This window comes from Diadema setosum, chromosome 17, assembly GCF_964275005.1.
Source record: "Diadema setosum chromosome 17, eeDiaSeto1, whole genome shotgun sequence".
NCBI classification, from domain to species: Eukaryota; Metazoa; Echinodermata; class Echinoidea; order Diadematoida; family Diadematidae; genus Diadema; species Diadema setosum.
Genome location: NC_092701.1, coordinates 11,808,172 through 11,821,035, shown reverse-complemented (window position 1 = coordinate 11,821,035; position 12,864 = coordinate 11,808,172). Strand labels below are relative to the sequence as shown.

The 12,864-nt window shown below is 36.4% G+C and overlaps 2 protein-coding genes across 2 annotated transcripts in view; both read left to right on the top strand.

Moving 5' to 3' along the window:
- Positions 1-502, top strand: part of LOC140241185 (cation channel sperm-associated auxiliary subunit beta-like) — a 282,231-nt gene extending 281,729 nt beyond the window's left edge. The window contains exon 18 of the mRNA XM_072320944.1: positions 495-502. Within this exon, the coding sequence (XP_072177045.1) occupies positions 495-502 (8 nt within the window). The remainder of the gene's footprint in view (positions 1-494) is intronic.
- An 851-nt stretch (positions 503-1,353) lies between these two features.
- Positions 1,354-10,866, top strand: LOC140241252 (cation channel sperm-associated auxiliary subunit beta-like). The gene is made up of 8 exons (XM_072321002.1): positions 1,354-1,478; positions 2,451-2,648; positions 3,540-3,650; positions 4,535-4,645; positions 5,897-6,035; positions 8,240-8,334; positions 9,298-9,372; positions 10,524-10,866. The coding sequence occupies exons 1-8, from the start codon at positions 1,365-1,367 to the stop codon at positions 10,692-10,694; spliced, it is 1,014 nt and encodes a 337-aa protein (XP_072177103.1). The 5' UTR covers positions 1,354-1,364; the 3' UTR covers positions 10,695-10,866.
- The last annotated feature ends 1,998 nt before the right edge of the window (positions 10,867-12,864 follow it).

The following is a 12,864-nucleotide window of genomic DNA, read 5'->3' as shown; positions in this document are numbered from 1 at the left end:
TTGAATGGGTTAGGATGGTCCAAATTGAAGAAGTTACGTATGATTTAAAAGTATAATCTGACACTTTCAAACTATGAAGAAAAGTTGAAATTCATTTTAGCCTACATTTTGTGGGCTTTTAGCTTGGCGGTCACATACAATGTAGTTTCTCTTGTCTGTCTTTCTTCCTGTCTGTTTTTCTTTTGTCTGTCTACTTATCTACAATATTCACTGTATAGTCTAATCTCTGTATCTTATATTGCACTTCTTCTTTTTCTCTTCAAGTCATCTGTCTTTCCATCAACATGTGTTTGCTGTGCTTTTCCTATTTTCATCTCTCTGTTGCTTTACAAGCTTTACCTTCTATGTAAAAACATGTCCGTTTGTTTGTTTGGTTTTTTTTGTGGGGGAGGGGGTATATCAAGCCCAACTTTGTACCATGAATCATCCATTATCCATAAGTCTTTGTGTAAATGTGGTCATCTCTTTTCATTCTTCTCTCTCTCTGTACCTAGATGAGTGAAGAGATTTCTTTTCTTAGACAGTTTTCTCTTTGCAGGTGCAGAGATAAACACAAGAGACATCATGATATCACTTTAAATATTATTACTCTCCTCACGAGTAATCATATTTCATAATACCACGTTTTGACCAATTTGTTTCTGTTTGATTTGTCTTCTTTTTTCATTTCTTCATGTTTTCTTAGTTTTTGAAATACTCTCCAATTTACCATATATGCTTTATGATCATGGATAGGATGAAATAGGGAATGGATGTAGCATTGCAGTGGATTCTGCTTCTGTTGTAGTTGTCTCAGTTTTGCCCAGGTGGGTGAATACTTTTTGTAGATCCTGTACTGTCGGAAACTAGAGAGGGCAGGCTTTCTCTTCTAACTAAAGAGGATCCTGCAATCTATCCCTGAATTGAATTTCTCCCTATCTTTGTTGAGACTGTTCAACAACAAAAAAACACCTACATAAAAGTCACACTCTGGTAATTTAGTAAGTAGCTATTTTGATATATGTCCCATAGTGTGCTGCCCATAAAAGAGTTTGTGTGGTATGCATTTAAATATATGAAAGTGTTTTCTCTGAAACATAAAGTACATGCCTAGGCCTGAATGTTTGTGTAAATTCATATAGGTAAAGTCGCAAATTTAATGATACCTTTAATGCTGTGAATAATTCAATGTTGTATTCAAAACAAGGTATACACGATCTTTATCTCTTGTTTTGCAACATTGTTACAGTACATGACAGACATATGAAATGTGCTAGCTATGTGCTGTTTATGTACTCGTGATATGAACTATATATGTATTTCAATTCATATTTGTTTAATTTTTTGACTCTCTAGTTGCATTGCCACAGACTGGCAAATCCCTGATGTCTGTGAGAATCACCAACCCCACCCTCATCAGCATGCAGATGAATCGCACATACGACAGGTTTGGCATGGAGACAGTGCACATAACAGTCGGTCATCGTGTTCGCAACAAGGTTAGTCTGACATACATATGGTCCACGTTGTGTGAATCCATTGCTTAACCCAAACATGAGAATCTCAAAAAAAAAAAAATGTGTCCATTGAACTTCTTTGCAGTGTTCTGAGTTATTCCTTTGATACTAATATTTTTATATTAATATTTTTTCTATATTAATGCACTTAGAAACATCAGTATTAAGCGTTATGTACAGTAAGTGTTATTTATTATCATTATTATTATTATCATTATCATTATTATTATTATTATCATTATTATTATTATCATCATTATTAGCGTCATTATCATTATCATTATCATTATCATTATCATTATCATTATCATTATCATTATTATTATTATAATCATTAATCATTTAGAATTTCGATAGAGGTTTTTGTCTCTTTCTTCAGCTGAATTGACTTATCATGGTTTCCCTTGAGTGTGAGATGCCAAGTGACTACTCAAATAAGATGCAATATATGACAAACCATAACTCATATATTTCCATATCACACTGTATAATACATCAGGTTCCCAATTTACTTTGTATCTGTAATATCAAAGCTTTTATGATACAATATTGAATCTTTCATCTATTGATGATAAATGATAATTTATGGTTATCGTGTATCGTCAGTCTGATTAGCCTCTGCAATGTACATGCTGTTCTCCCAGAGGGCGCTGTTCTCCAAGAGGGCCCTGCCATTACTATAGATAGCCCCAAGCAGTGTCTGATACCCTTATAGACACCATAGTGAGTAAAACTTTTGCCCAAAGATGTACTGTAAGCACAAGTTAACATTTGAACTCAGGCTTTCCCTGACAAAGGTTTAAATCCTTCACCCCTGTGCCATATAGTAACTAACAGATGTTCTGTTGTTATTGTCTCTTTTGACACTACTATATTCTCTCTTACTGTAAAACTTTTCAAGTTGTCTTCATTTCTATTTTTGTATCATTTCATTGTCTGTTAAATCCTTATCAGGGTGTTACGTCAATCATAGTCAGCATCCCGTTCGCCTCGCTGCGCTGTCAGTCCGTCTCGTTCACCGTCACCATTCACTGCACGTGTCCCCCCACGAAGCGTCTCCACTTCGTCTACGACCCGCCGGTCACGGCAGAGGAATTCCTGCACAGTTGGCCCAAGAATAGAAAGAACCAGTCCCTCCTCACACTTCTCGAGGTGATGATGACCGCCGGGAAACTCGGCAAAAAAATTGAGACAAGCTCAAACTGAAATGGTCGTTCCACCAGTTTGATATGCACATCAGTGTGCCTTACACTGTAGAAGCGAAAATTTCCATGCAGCAAATCTTTCGCGCTCGGCTTTGTGAGATAAGTTTCAAGTGTGTTTAATTTTGTGGACTTCCATGACAACTGAGAAGGCTTTTCCATTAGCTTACTGCTGCCAAGGCAGTTATGACCTTTGGCAGCTCATTCAACGGTAAAAGGTAACTGGTCCGTAATCTGACAGCCAATTCACTCACTCAAGAGGACTGTAGTGAATGTAAAGAAAAAATATTCAAGAGTAATAAAATGACACAACATAATCACATGTAAACACAAGTGCAGCATAACATGGGGAAACATAAACAATTGCCCAGCTAGGTACCCGTATGTGTATAATTCAAATACGCATTCAGTGCAAGCACAGAAATAACAAGCAAAAAAAAAATTATTTTATGTGTACATGTACTTTTCCATTTATGCTTCTTAAATGTTGCACAAAATGTACACAAATTTCTATTTTTTCAGTAATCTCAAAAACATTTATCCTGCTTGTGGCTATTTCCTACAATTAGCTTCAATGCTGGTCCTTTACTGATCACAAATAATGAATACAAAGGAAATTATAAAAACAAAACTTTGTTATTATCAACTTTTGCTTTTATACCAGACCTACAATTTGTACATTGTACATGTATACACTGTGTAAGTTAAATTGATGTCATCTGAGAAGTGAGGGTATGACGGTTCCAAATCTAAACAAACTGCTTTGAGTTAAAACTTGTCAGACATTTTGTCTTTGTCTTGATTGAAACTCTTTTGGATAATGTGAATATTTTCCCTGCAGGTAAACTATAGGCCACCATCCAAGCTGGGCATCTCCATTCCGCTGACCAACAATGTATATAACGCTGACCCCAGCAAGCCGCGTCTGAATGACCACTACCAGGCTTCAAAGGTTGGCCATATCAAACCATGCTTATTGTTTTGTTTTTAGGTGTTTTTTAATGACTATAGGAATGCATTTGTCTTTTTTATTTACTAGGGAAGTATACGGTAGTATTGCAATCATGCCTATAAATTTCAACAGCTGTTGTTCTGGTTTCTGTGCTTAAAAAAATTCCCCATTGCTGATGTTCCCTCCTCGAGGCGAGTGCTTGAACCTGTCTCAAGATGAAAATCATCGATCAGAATTATGGCAGGATTGTCCGTACAGAAATCGCTCCACCAGCTTTTCCAGTTCGTGAATATTGCACATACATTAGGGTTTGCCACACGGCATAAGCAGAAACACAAATCTAATCATGGGTTTACGTTTTTCACTGGTGGCACATTCATCCCACTAAGTCTTTAAATTTGAGATTTTGGGGGCCCAAAAGAAATGTATTGGCTTGAAACAAAAAGGAAACACAGCAATCCATTTTAAATCTTAGTTACCCAATTGGGCTACGAAAAGCTGACCTTTTTGGAAATTTGATGGCCCAACATCAATCTTTAGTAGCCCAGGGCCATATTGGACCACTATCTATAGTGTGTGTGGATTATGTATAATACTTTTGTTATACAGCTTACTATTTGAATTATATGTATTTGCTTCATGACATTTCACCTTCTTTAACCTTTCTTAACCCGTTGAGGATGAATCCTGAGTACACTCGGGCAGATGTCTATGGGAAATGCCTGTTGTAGCAAAATCAGCCCATCCTCAACGGGTTAATGCTACTTTGCAAAAAATGTATGTTTAATTTGATATGAAAGTCAATAAAAGTGAAATGAAAATGAAATGTCGAGCCCTGGTAAACACATGAACATACATTGGATTCCTGTCTATTGCTATTACAGGACAGTGGTTTCCTGAAGCAGTGTGCAGGCAAAGCGTCTAAGGAGGAGTGTGGGTGTACTGATGAGATGAGACTGTCTTCCTTGGAGCTCTTCACTGACTGCAGGGAAAGGGTGAGTGAGGGAGGGGTGGAACATCCTAATGATATTGACATACATAGACATAGTGTCTTGCTCCCCCTCCCCCCCCCCCCCCAAAAAAAAAAAAAAGTAAGGAAAGGGTCCCTTATGTTAAACCCTCTTGGACTGCCATATGGATTTTAGAGCGGAAGTCTCTTTTTGGGATGGGGGGATAGACAGTGCAGTGCACTCTAATGCAAAACATGATAGTTTGTTGATTTTTCTTTTTCAAAAAAGTTTGACACATTTTTAGGTAGAGGGTTATTGCTGAGCAGTTACTGTCAGGACTGAGCTCTGGTGCACCAAAACAAGATTAAAATTGTGATTTATTACCTCCATGAAGGAAGGAGGAAGTTAAGTGATCATCGGCATTAGTTTGTCTGTTTGCAAAATAACTCAAAAAGTAACATATTTGAATGAAAATTGCAGGAAAATTTGATAATGACGCAAGGAACAGTTGATTTGATTTTGGTAGTGCTCTGCTTGGGCTGGGATTATTGTGATGTGCCATCCCAATGTTCATGACATGACGAAGCACTAAACAACACCTATGCAGTGTGTTTTGATCTAAGGTAGATGTGTTGCCATACCTACATGTACTCTATTACACTTCTGACCTTAGAAGAAGCTGACTTGAGATGCAGCACAATGTATTGGTTTGGTTTTTTTTTTGGTGTTTTTTTTTTGGTGTTTTTTTTTTTTTTTGAGGGAGGAGGGTGAGCAAAACTTAGTTCTATTTTACCTTATAGACTAAGAAGTGACCACTTGTTATGTTTTATTTCATTTTCCATTTCATTTATTTCATTTCCAACAGTCATGAAATTACAGTGTAACATTCTTAAACCTGTTTAAAAACTTTGTTTCATCATTTTAAGTTTATAAATGGGCTGAGTTTTGTTAAACATGTACAAATGTCTGCACAATCATCAAAATAATGCTGATAATGATAATGGTAATAATGATGATGATGATCATAATAATAATAGTAATAATGATAATGATAATAATAATAATAATAATAATAATAACAATAATAATGACAATAATAATGATGATAATCATAATCATAATCATTATCACCATGATTATAATATCATCATTGTTATAGCATTACTCCTTACTATCAAGAATTTTGTCATCATAAGAATTATCATAGCATTTTCCGGTGCAATTTTCATCTAGTCACCTGTCGATGAAAATGTCTTGTTAGTGAGATCTGTTGATCAAATCTCCTTTGTGGTGTAGGTTTACCGCATCACATACACCGAGAAGCTCTACCCGCTGCTTAAGATCCAGGAGAGGGGTAAAGAGGACCAGGTACTTCGAGCTCCGTACCTCCTGACTGTCAAAGAACTCAATGACAGGGAGGACTACATTGTTGAAGGTCAGACAGGGACAGTTTGGTCTCATTTTGTCTCTTTGTATGTATGTGTACTTTCTACTTTGTGTTGGTTCTGGGAAGATTGCATTAGCCATCGAGGACAAACTGATTATGCTATTACAAAAGCATGCATTACTCATAGACACCTGCCCGAGTATACTCAGGATTACAGTGTACTGTACAAACATGTAGTCTTCAGTGGGTTAAAGGCATAAGTTACCATTTGTAGATGAAACAAAAACCCAGCTTTAGTGCTTCATAATAGTTCTATAATCAATGTTAAGTATTGTTAAATGTTCAAAATGTAAACAATAGTCATAATAAAACTAGACTAAACCATCTATGGTTATGGTTCAATGAGAAAAATAGTGATATCTCCTTATATTTTAGGCTTTATTGCAAAGAATTTATATGGTAGGATTTTTTTTTTTTTTTTGTGATGCAACTGACCTACACATAACATACACATCAAAAGTGATATCTTGAAGATTTTTTAGATCACTGCTCCCAAAGGTAAACAGGACCTTTAAGGTCTGAAGAATGCGAGTATTAGTGTTTATCACCTATTTCAGTATGCAGCTGCATTAGTCTTTTGTCTGTGTGTGTGTGCATGTGTGTGATGTGTATGTCTGTATTTGTGTCTGTGTTCTGTGTCTCCGTCTGTGATGCTGTGTGTTGGCTGTTCATCTGTGTGTTTGTGTGTGAATGGAAGTGGGTGAGTAGTTGTTTTTCTTCGCTTGTCTTTTCATGTCTGCATTTGAAGAGTTCAATTGCAAAATGAGTTAATGCCATTTTTGTTGATATGAGATATTTACCATTAAACCTTATTAAAAAAAAACTTAAAAAATGGTAAAATGTAGCATATTTTTCATAACTTCAGGAATATTCTTTGTTATGCAACAAGTGAGGTATGATTGGAAAGGTTTTATTTTGCTCTGATGATAGACTTATTGTAAATTGTTTGAATATGGCGCTTAATCTGTAATCCGATCAGAATTGTCTTTAGTTGTGGTTTCTGTCTTTATGCACACTTTCTCATAGCTGACAGTCATCATTACCTCCGCCAAGGGAGGAGGTTATGTTTTCGTTACCGTTGGTTTGTTTGTTAGTTAGTTTGTTTGTTTGTCCGTGTGCAAAATAATTCAAAAAGTAGTGAACGGATTTGGATGAAATTTGCAGGAAAGGTTGAGAATGACCCAAGTAACAAACGATTAACTTTTGGTAGTGATCCGAGAATTTTTGGGGAATTTATGAAGGATTTTTTATATTTTGGCAGGTAGGGTCAATGAACTTGGAAGTTCAGGCTGCACGTATTTGAGGTTTGCATGCGTGCACTAAAGTGCGTGCCAGCGTGCTCTAGTATCATTCAGTCTGTCAGGAGACATTTGTAGACTGCAGCTTACAAGTCAGTCTCTCCTACTTTCTGTAGAGCCAGAGTACAAAGCTCACATTCATGTGTAGACATAGAGTGAAATGCAAAGCAGCATTTTAATGATGATTCTTGATAGATGACACATTCACTCATCCACAGAGACATAATCAATGACATACTTATGATTGATGGTTTTATCTGTGACTTATTCAAGCGCTCTTAGCTTTATACTTGCCTTGATATGTAGAAAGCCTTGAGGTACAGAACCTATATAGAATATATGGGTTCCTTTGACAATTGCTCCAGTCTTATTTTCTCCAAGGACTTAGGGTTAGGTTTGTGATAGCGTTGGGGGTTTTGTTTGATATTAGGATTAGGGTTAGGGTTATGTTTGTGGGTAGAATTTTTATTTGGCTTAGCGTGCAGATATTTCATGCGAGCAATTATCGCAGGAGTAAATGTCATGGGATCAAGATAATATTAAGACTGTCTGTAGATTTACACTTATTCCCTAAACTTTGTAAGTGCTGAGCTGACATCATTTAAAGGATTTAATTCTGCTGGGATTTCATGATTTTGGCATTGCAATATAAGGGGTGGGGAGGGTAATACCTAATACTAATCTAATATTTGTGATGCCTTCAAACTTTCTTCAGTGATAGCATGATATTTCTGATTCAATATCCCAATATTCCTCTCTCGGAGGGAGAATTTCCAATTCTGTATGATCTGTCAATCAACTAAATGATAAGGACCAGACATGCCATCTTCATGTTATGGTTTGAATACAGCGTGATGAATGATTGTTCTACTGTCCTGTTCCTTTATCTCACAGCTGCTGAAGTCATCTATCTGGCGGACATTGCAAAGCGAGTTGGCCTGAGTGCTGAGGACATTCACAGTCCTGATAACCTTGTCTTCAAATTTCTGGTACGGTCAGTCAAGGAAAAACACATGTAATGATTTTTTCCTGCCTACACGTATATAACCTCTCTGCATTGTCATTTAGGTCAGAATGTTGGGAGCACGGTACATCAGTTTTTATCTTCACTCATGTAATATCTGTCTCCCAAATGCCTCATACCAGTATGGTCCATGCATTGATTCATGATTGAAGTGTAAATTCACATATTCAATAAACATGCACAGTATAGCTGTGTATCTGGGAAAGTATTTGATATTTTTGTCATCGATATGTCTTACTATAGAAAAGCTAGTGGAAAACAGCGTGCGGCAACAATGTGTGTCCTTGCCATGACAGAGTTTCTGTTTGCATACTCCTGTTCTGACAGATGAATTGGTTCTCCAAAATAACATTATAATCTCAAGGAGACGGTCATGCCAAATATGACTATATGTGTGGTACTAGCTCAGAGTGAAAGTGAACCAACGGGTACATAAAGGTCATAAGATTGTACATACATGTAGCTTTTTTGTTTGCTTGTTTGTTTTTTACCTTTGCATACACCATTTGCTCAGTTGATCTGGGCCCCATTTCATAAAATGTTGATATGATAGCGACTCTTGCTTGAATGGCAACTGTCATGATAACGACAAGAATTCAGCTTCCTGATTGGCTGCTGCTACTGGAAGTTGCCATTCCAGCAAAAGTTGCTATTCTAACATTTTCTATGAAATGGAGCCCTGATCATGGTCATATCTTTTGAACAATGCTGGCATTAAGCCACATCATACACACTTTGATGAAGTGGTATGAATCATTTGTGTAGTGATAAGGCAAACAGCAGACAATAAGACTTTAAACGATGGAAAGAAAGCAGAGACAGGGAAATTTTGCTGATTATCAACACCATCAGAATTGAGAGATTGATGAACCAGATGGTGTTTTCACACAATATGCATAACATTTCTCTGAAAACTTTTCTTTTACAGGCAACTCAACTGTACCACTTCCGCATGACAGTGATTGATGGTTTTTCCTACTGCACATTGGAAGATGAGTTCCAGGTACAGTGTGTGTTTATAGATGAGGTTTCATGACGTCAAATGACGTGTTGGCTGGGGGCGAAAACAACTCATGTGTGTATTTGTATTAAAGTGCATAGCTCGAGCATGCAGTACGTGTACTGCATACCAGCCTGCCTATCATGGGACGTGGGATGTAACGCTTAAGCCCTTTACCCACACGTATGGGCCCCCATATGTAATTTTTGCCTTTCAGCCTGGCTTGATGATGTATTTGGAACCTTGTCCAGACATATGTGTATTTTGTGTGTTTGTGTCGATGTTGTGGTGTGTCTGTGTCTATTCTCCAAGTTTGCATCGCTGTCTCAAAGATTTGTTTGTGTGTGTGTGTGTGTGTGTGTGTGTGTCTTCGTCTGCTATGTAAATGCATCGTTGCAGTCCTGTTGCTGCCAAACATAAATCAGACTTGCCAAAATATAACTTGAAATACTTGATTTTATTACAAATCTGCTCTGTGCTTGCAAACCAGTTGATACATTTTAAACCTTTAGTACAAAAGAAAGACTCATCATCATATATAATGTATGCCTACACGTTATTTCTACAAACAGAAGGAGAACAGAATATGACCCTTACTTTTCAAATTGTTAGTATTATGTGCACAGACTGATGATTAATTGTCCTCATCTGTTTTGTATTTATTTGCAAATTACTCATCTATCATTTGCTGCACTCATGCTAAGTGATACAGCGTTAGGGTTGGGGTGGGGTAAGCATCTGTCTTGTACTCATCAGAGCACAGTACTATCCATGATGAGAGAACAGTCATCACATGTATAATCATCTATGTCGTAACTGCTTTATCAAAATGTGAAAATTATGAATGTTAAAAATCATTTGTCCATGATTATTCTGATATTAGCTGCTTCTGTATTCTATGTTTTGAAAAATGGAAGGGAGTATCCCTTTATGATACTTAAACATGAATACCAATACATTAAGTTGCACAAGTTCAAATATAGGAATGATTTTATTTTTAATGAAAAGAGGTAGACTCGGACTTCGAGAATCACTTTTTGTTACAAGCCGTACCGCACGTTTTTGTAATCTGAACAGTTTGTCAATATGAACTTTGTATGTCTTGCCCCAGTATCTTGAAACTGTTTGTTATTAACTGTCTCCTGATGTGTCAGATCTACGTGGACCGCGCCCCTCTGCCAGGTCTCTCCCAGATGATCATCTTTGCCACCGTCAGCATCCTCATGGGGGGCGTGGTCTTCGTCATCTACCTCAACTATCTCCGCAAGACAGACATGCCAGACTCCCACCGCACCAGGTCCATGATCAAGTACTACGATGACTGAATAATGTGTACGTCTTGGTGCATAACTTTCCTTTATTTCTTATAGTATGTCTTTCTGTGAACATCAAAATATAATGTATGCAGTCTTCAATCATTATCCACCACAGTTCTTCCGCAAGACCTTCTTTCAATTTCTTTCTCGTCGCAATTTATATAAAAAGCAGTTGATATTGTTTGTGGAACTAGCTATCTTCTTGATCTCGACAGAAGAATTTCATGAATTTGAGCTATCTTCTTGTTGATGTAGACATCAATTTCAGATTAATTGCAACTGTCATGTTAAGGTTTCATTAAATCAGCTTCTGGTGTGGAAAATTGTTGCGCTGGTACATGTAGCTGTAGAAATACAAATTTTGAAATATCGTGTACATTTTTTTTTTAAAGGGAATTAAAGTCTTGTTGCAATTTCTATGAAAAGCATACAAAAAACACAAGGCTTTGGTGATGTAGCTATCTTGTTGGCAAGTTGTTCTAAAGGACACTTTGGATTGGTAGGCCTATATAGAGGAATCAGAACTTACCCCTGTCATTTAAGATGTGACTGAATGTAAAGACCACTATAATTCCACAAGGGAATCAGGATAGAAATATTTATTTTTGAGAAAATTTGAATTAATTAATCAATCAGAAACTAATGATATGTAAAAACACTGGTCAGGATGTTGTGGACACCTGGGGGCATTTCATGAAGCATTTTGTCAGATATTTCGTCTGACAAAATGTTAAAAGCTACTGAAATCCTTGCATCTGATTGGCTGAGAGCAAATTTGTCCGACAAGTTGTCGGACAAAATGCTTCATGAAATGCCCCCCTGATCTGGGTTTTCCTTGAAAGTTCCCTTATGACTCTGTGTTTACCTCCTGGCAGATTAGCCCCCTTAAAATGATTCACATTTTTGTTAGATTTTGTTAGAATTAAGTGATTAAATGATTGTATGTCATTGTTCTTATCCAAACTAACATGGTTATGGGAGAAGGAATTGATGTCTTGTAATTGTCATGGACTTTGGGGGACAATTTTATTCATTACTGCTGGATTTGTTTATCATCTAAAGTGCCCAAAGTTTATTGCATTCGTTTGAGCTACATACAATGTAATTCATTATGAGGAATTATACCTACCTTCCAGTTGACATGGAACTAAATGAAATTTTAATTGTATCTGCCATCTGATTGATACCATTAGTTAGCAGCTCCACAGGGCAGAATGATTTCTCATCTCTAAAATTTTACCATGAAAATGAAAAAAAAAAAGCAAAATGAAACACTGTCATTCAAAGAAGATGTCTCACTAGGATTCAATTTATATCTGTTCCTACTCAAAGTGATACAGAGTTGGGGTTGGGGTGGGGTAAGCATCTGTCTTGTACTCATCAGAGCACAGTACTATCCATGATGAAAGAACAGTCAGCACATGTATAATCATCTATGTCGTAACTGCTTTATCAAAAATGTGAAAATTATGAATGTTAAAAATCATTTGTCCATGATTATTCTGATATTAGCTGCTTCTGTATTCTATGGCATCTGCCATTATTTGTTAGAAGCTGTGATTACAGACATATGTAAATAAAAATTGTTTAGGCACAGACTTATGTGATATAACATATAGTTATTTTCTAGTGTGAAATTTTGACGAATATAATTTCCTTTCATGATGAACAGTGCGGAAGTAGATAATGCACTTTTTGAGAAGTGAGTTGAAGTATTGTTTGAATGATAGTCATAACAAAATATGATAGAAGGAATGAAAAGAAAGACTGAATAATTTCACTGAATGTAGTTATGTTTTCAGAAGTACAATATTGAAATGTAGTTTTTATGTGATTTGTTGTTCACATACAGAGTATAATTATCACAAGTTTTGTACGATCATTTCTTCCATACTCTTTTGTAACACCTTGGCCCACAGAAGTGGCATATTGGTGCAGTTGTTTTTACATGTAAAAAAAAATGTTTTGATTTGAGTTAAACTGTTCATGAAATATTCATATTGAAATATTTGTGTAATGTATGAATTTGTGCCATGCTTTGCTGTTCTTGCCACCAATTTTAGGGTTTAGAACACTGTATCACTATCCAAGCCCTGTGAACTGAATTATTAAAGGACAAGTTCACCGTCATTAACATAAGGATTGAGAGAATGTAGCAATATTAGTAGCACACATCATT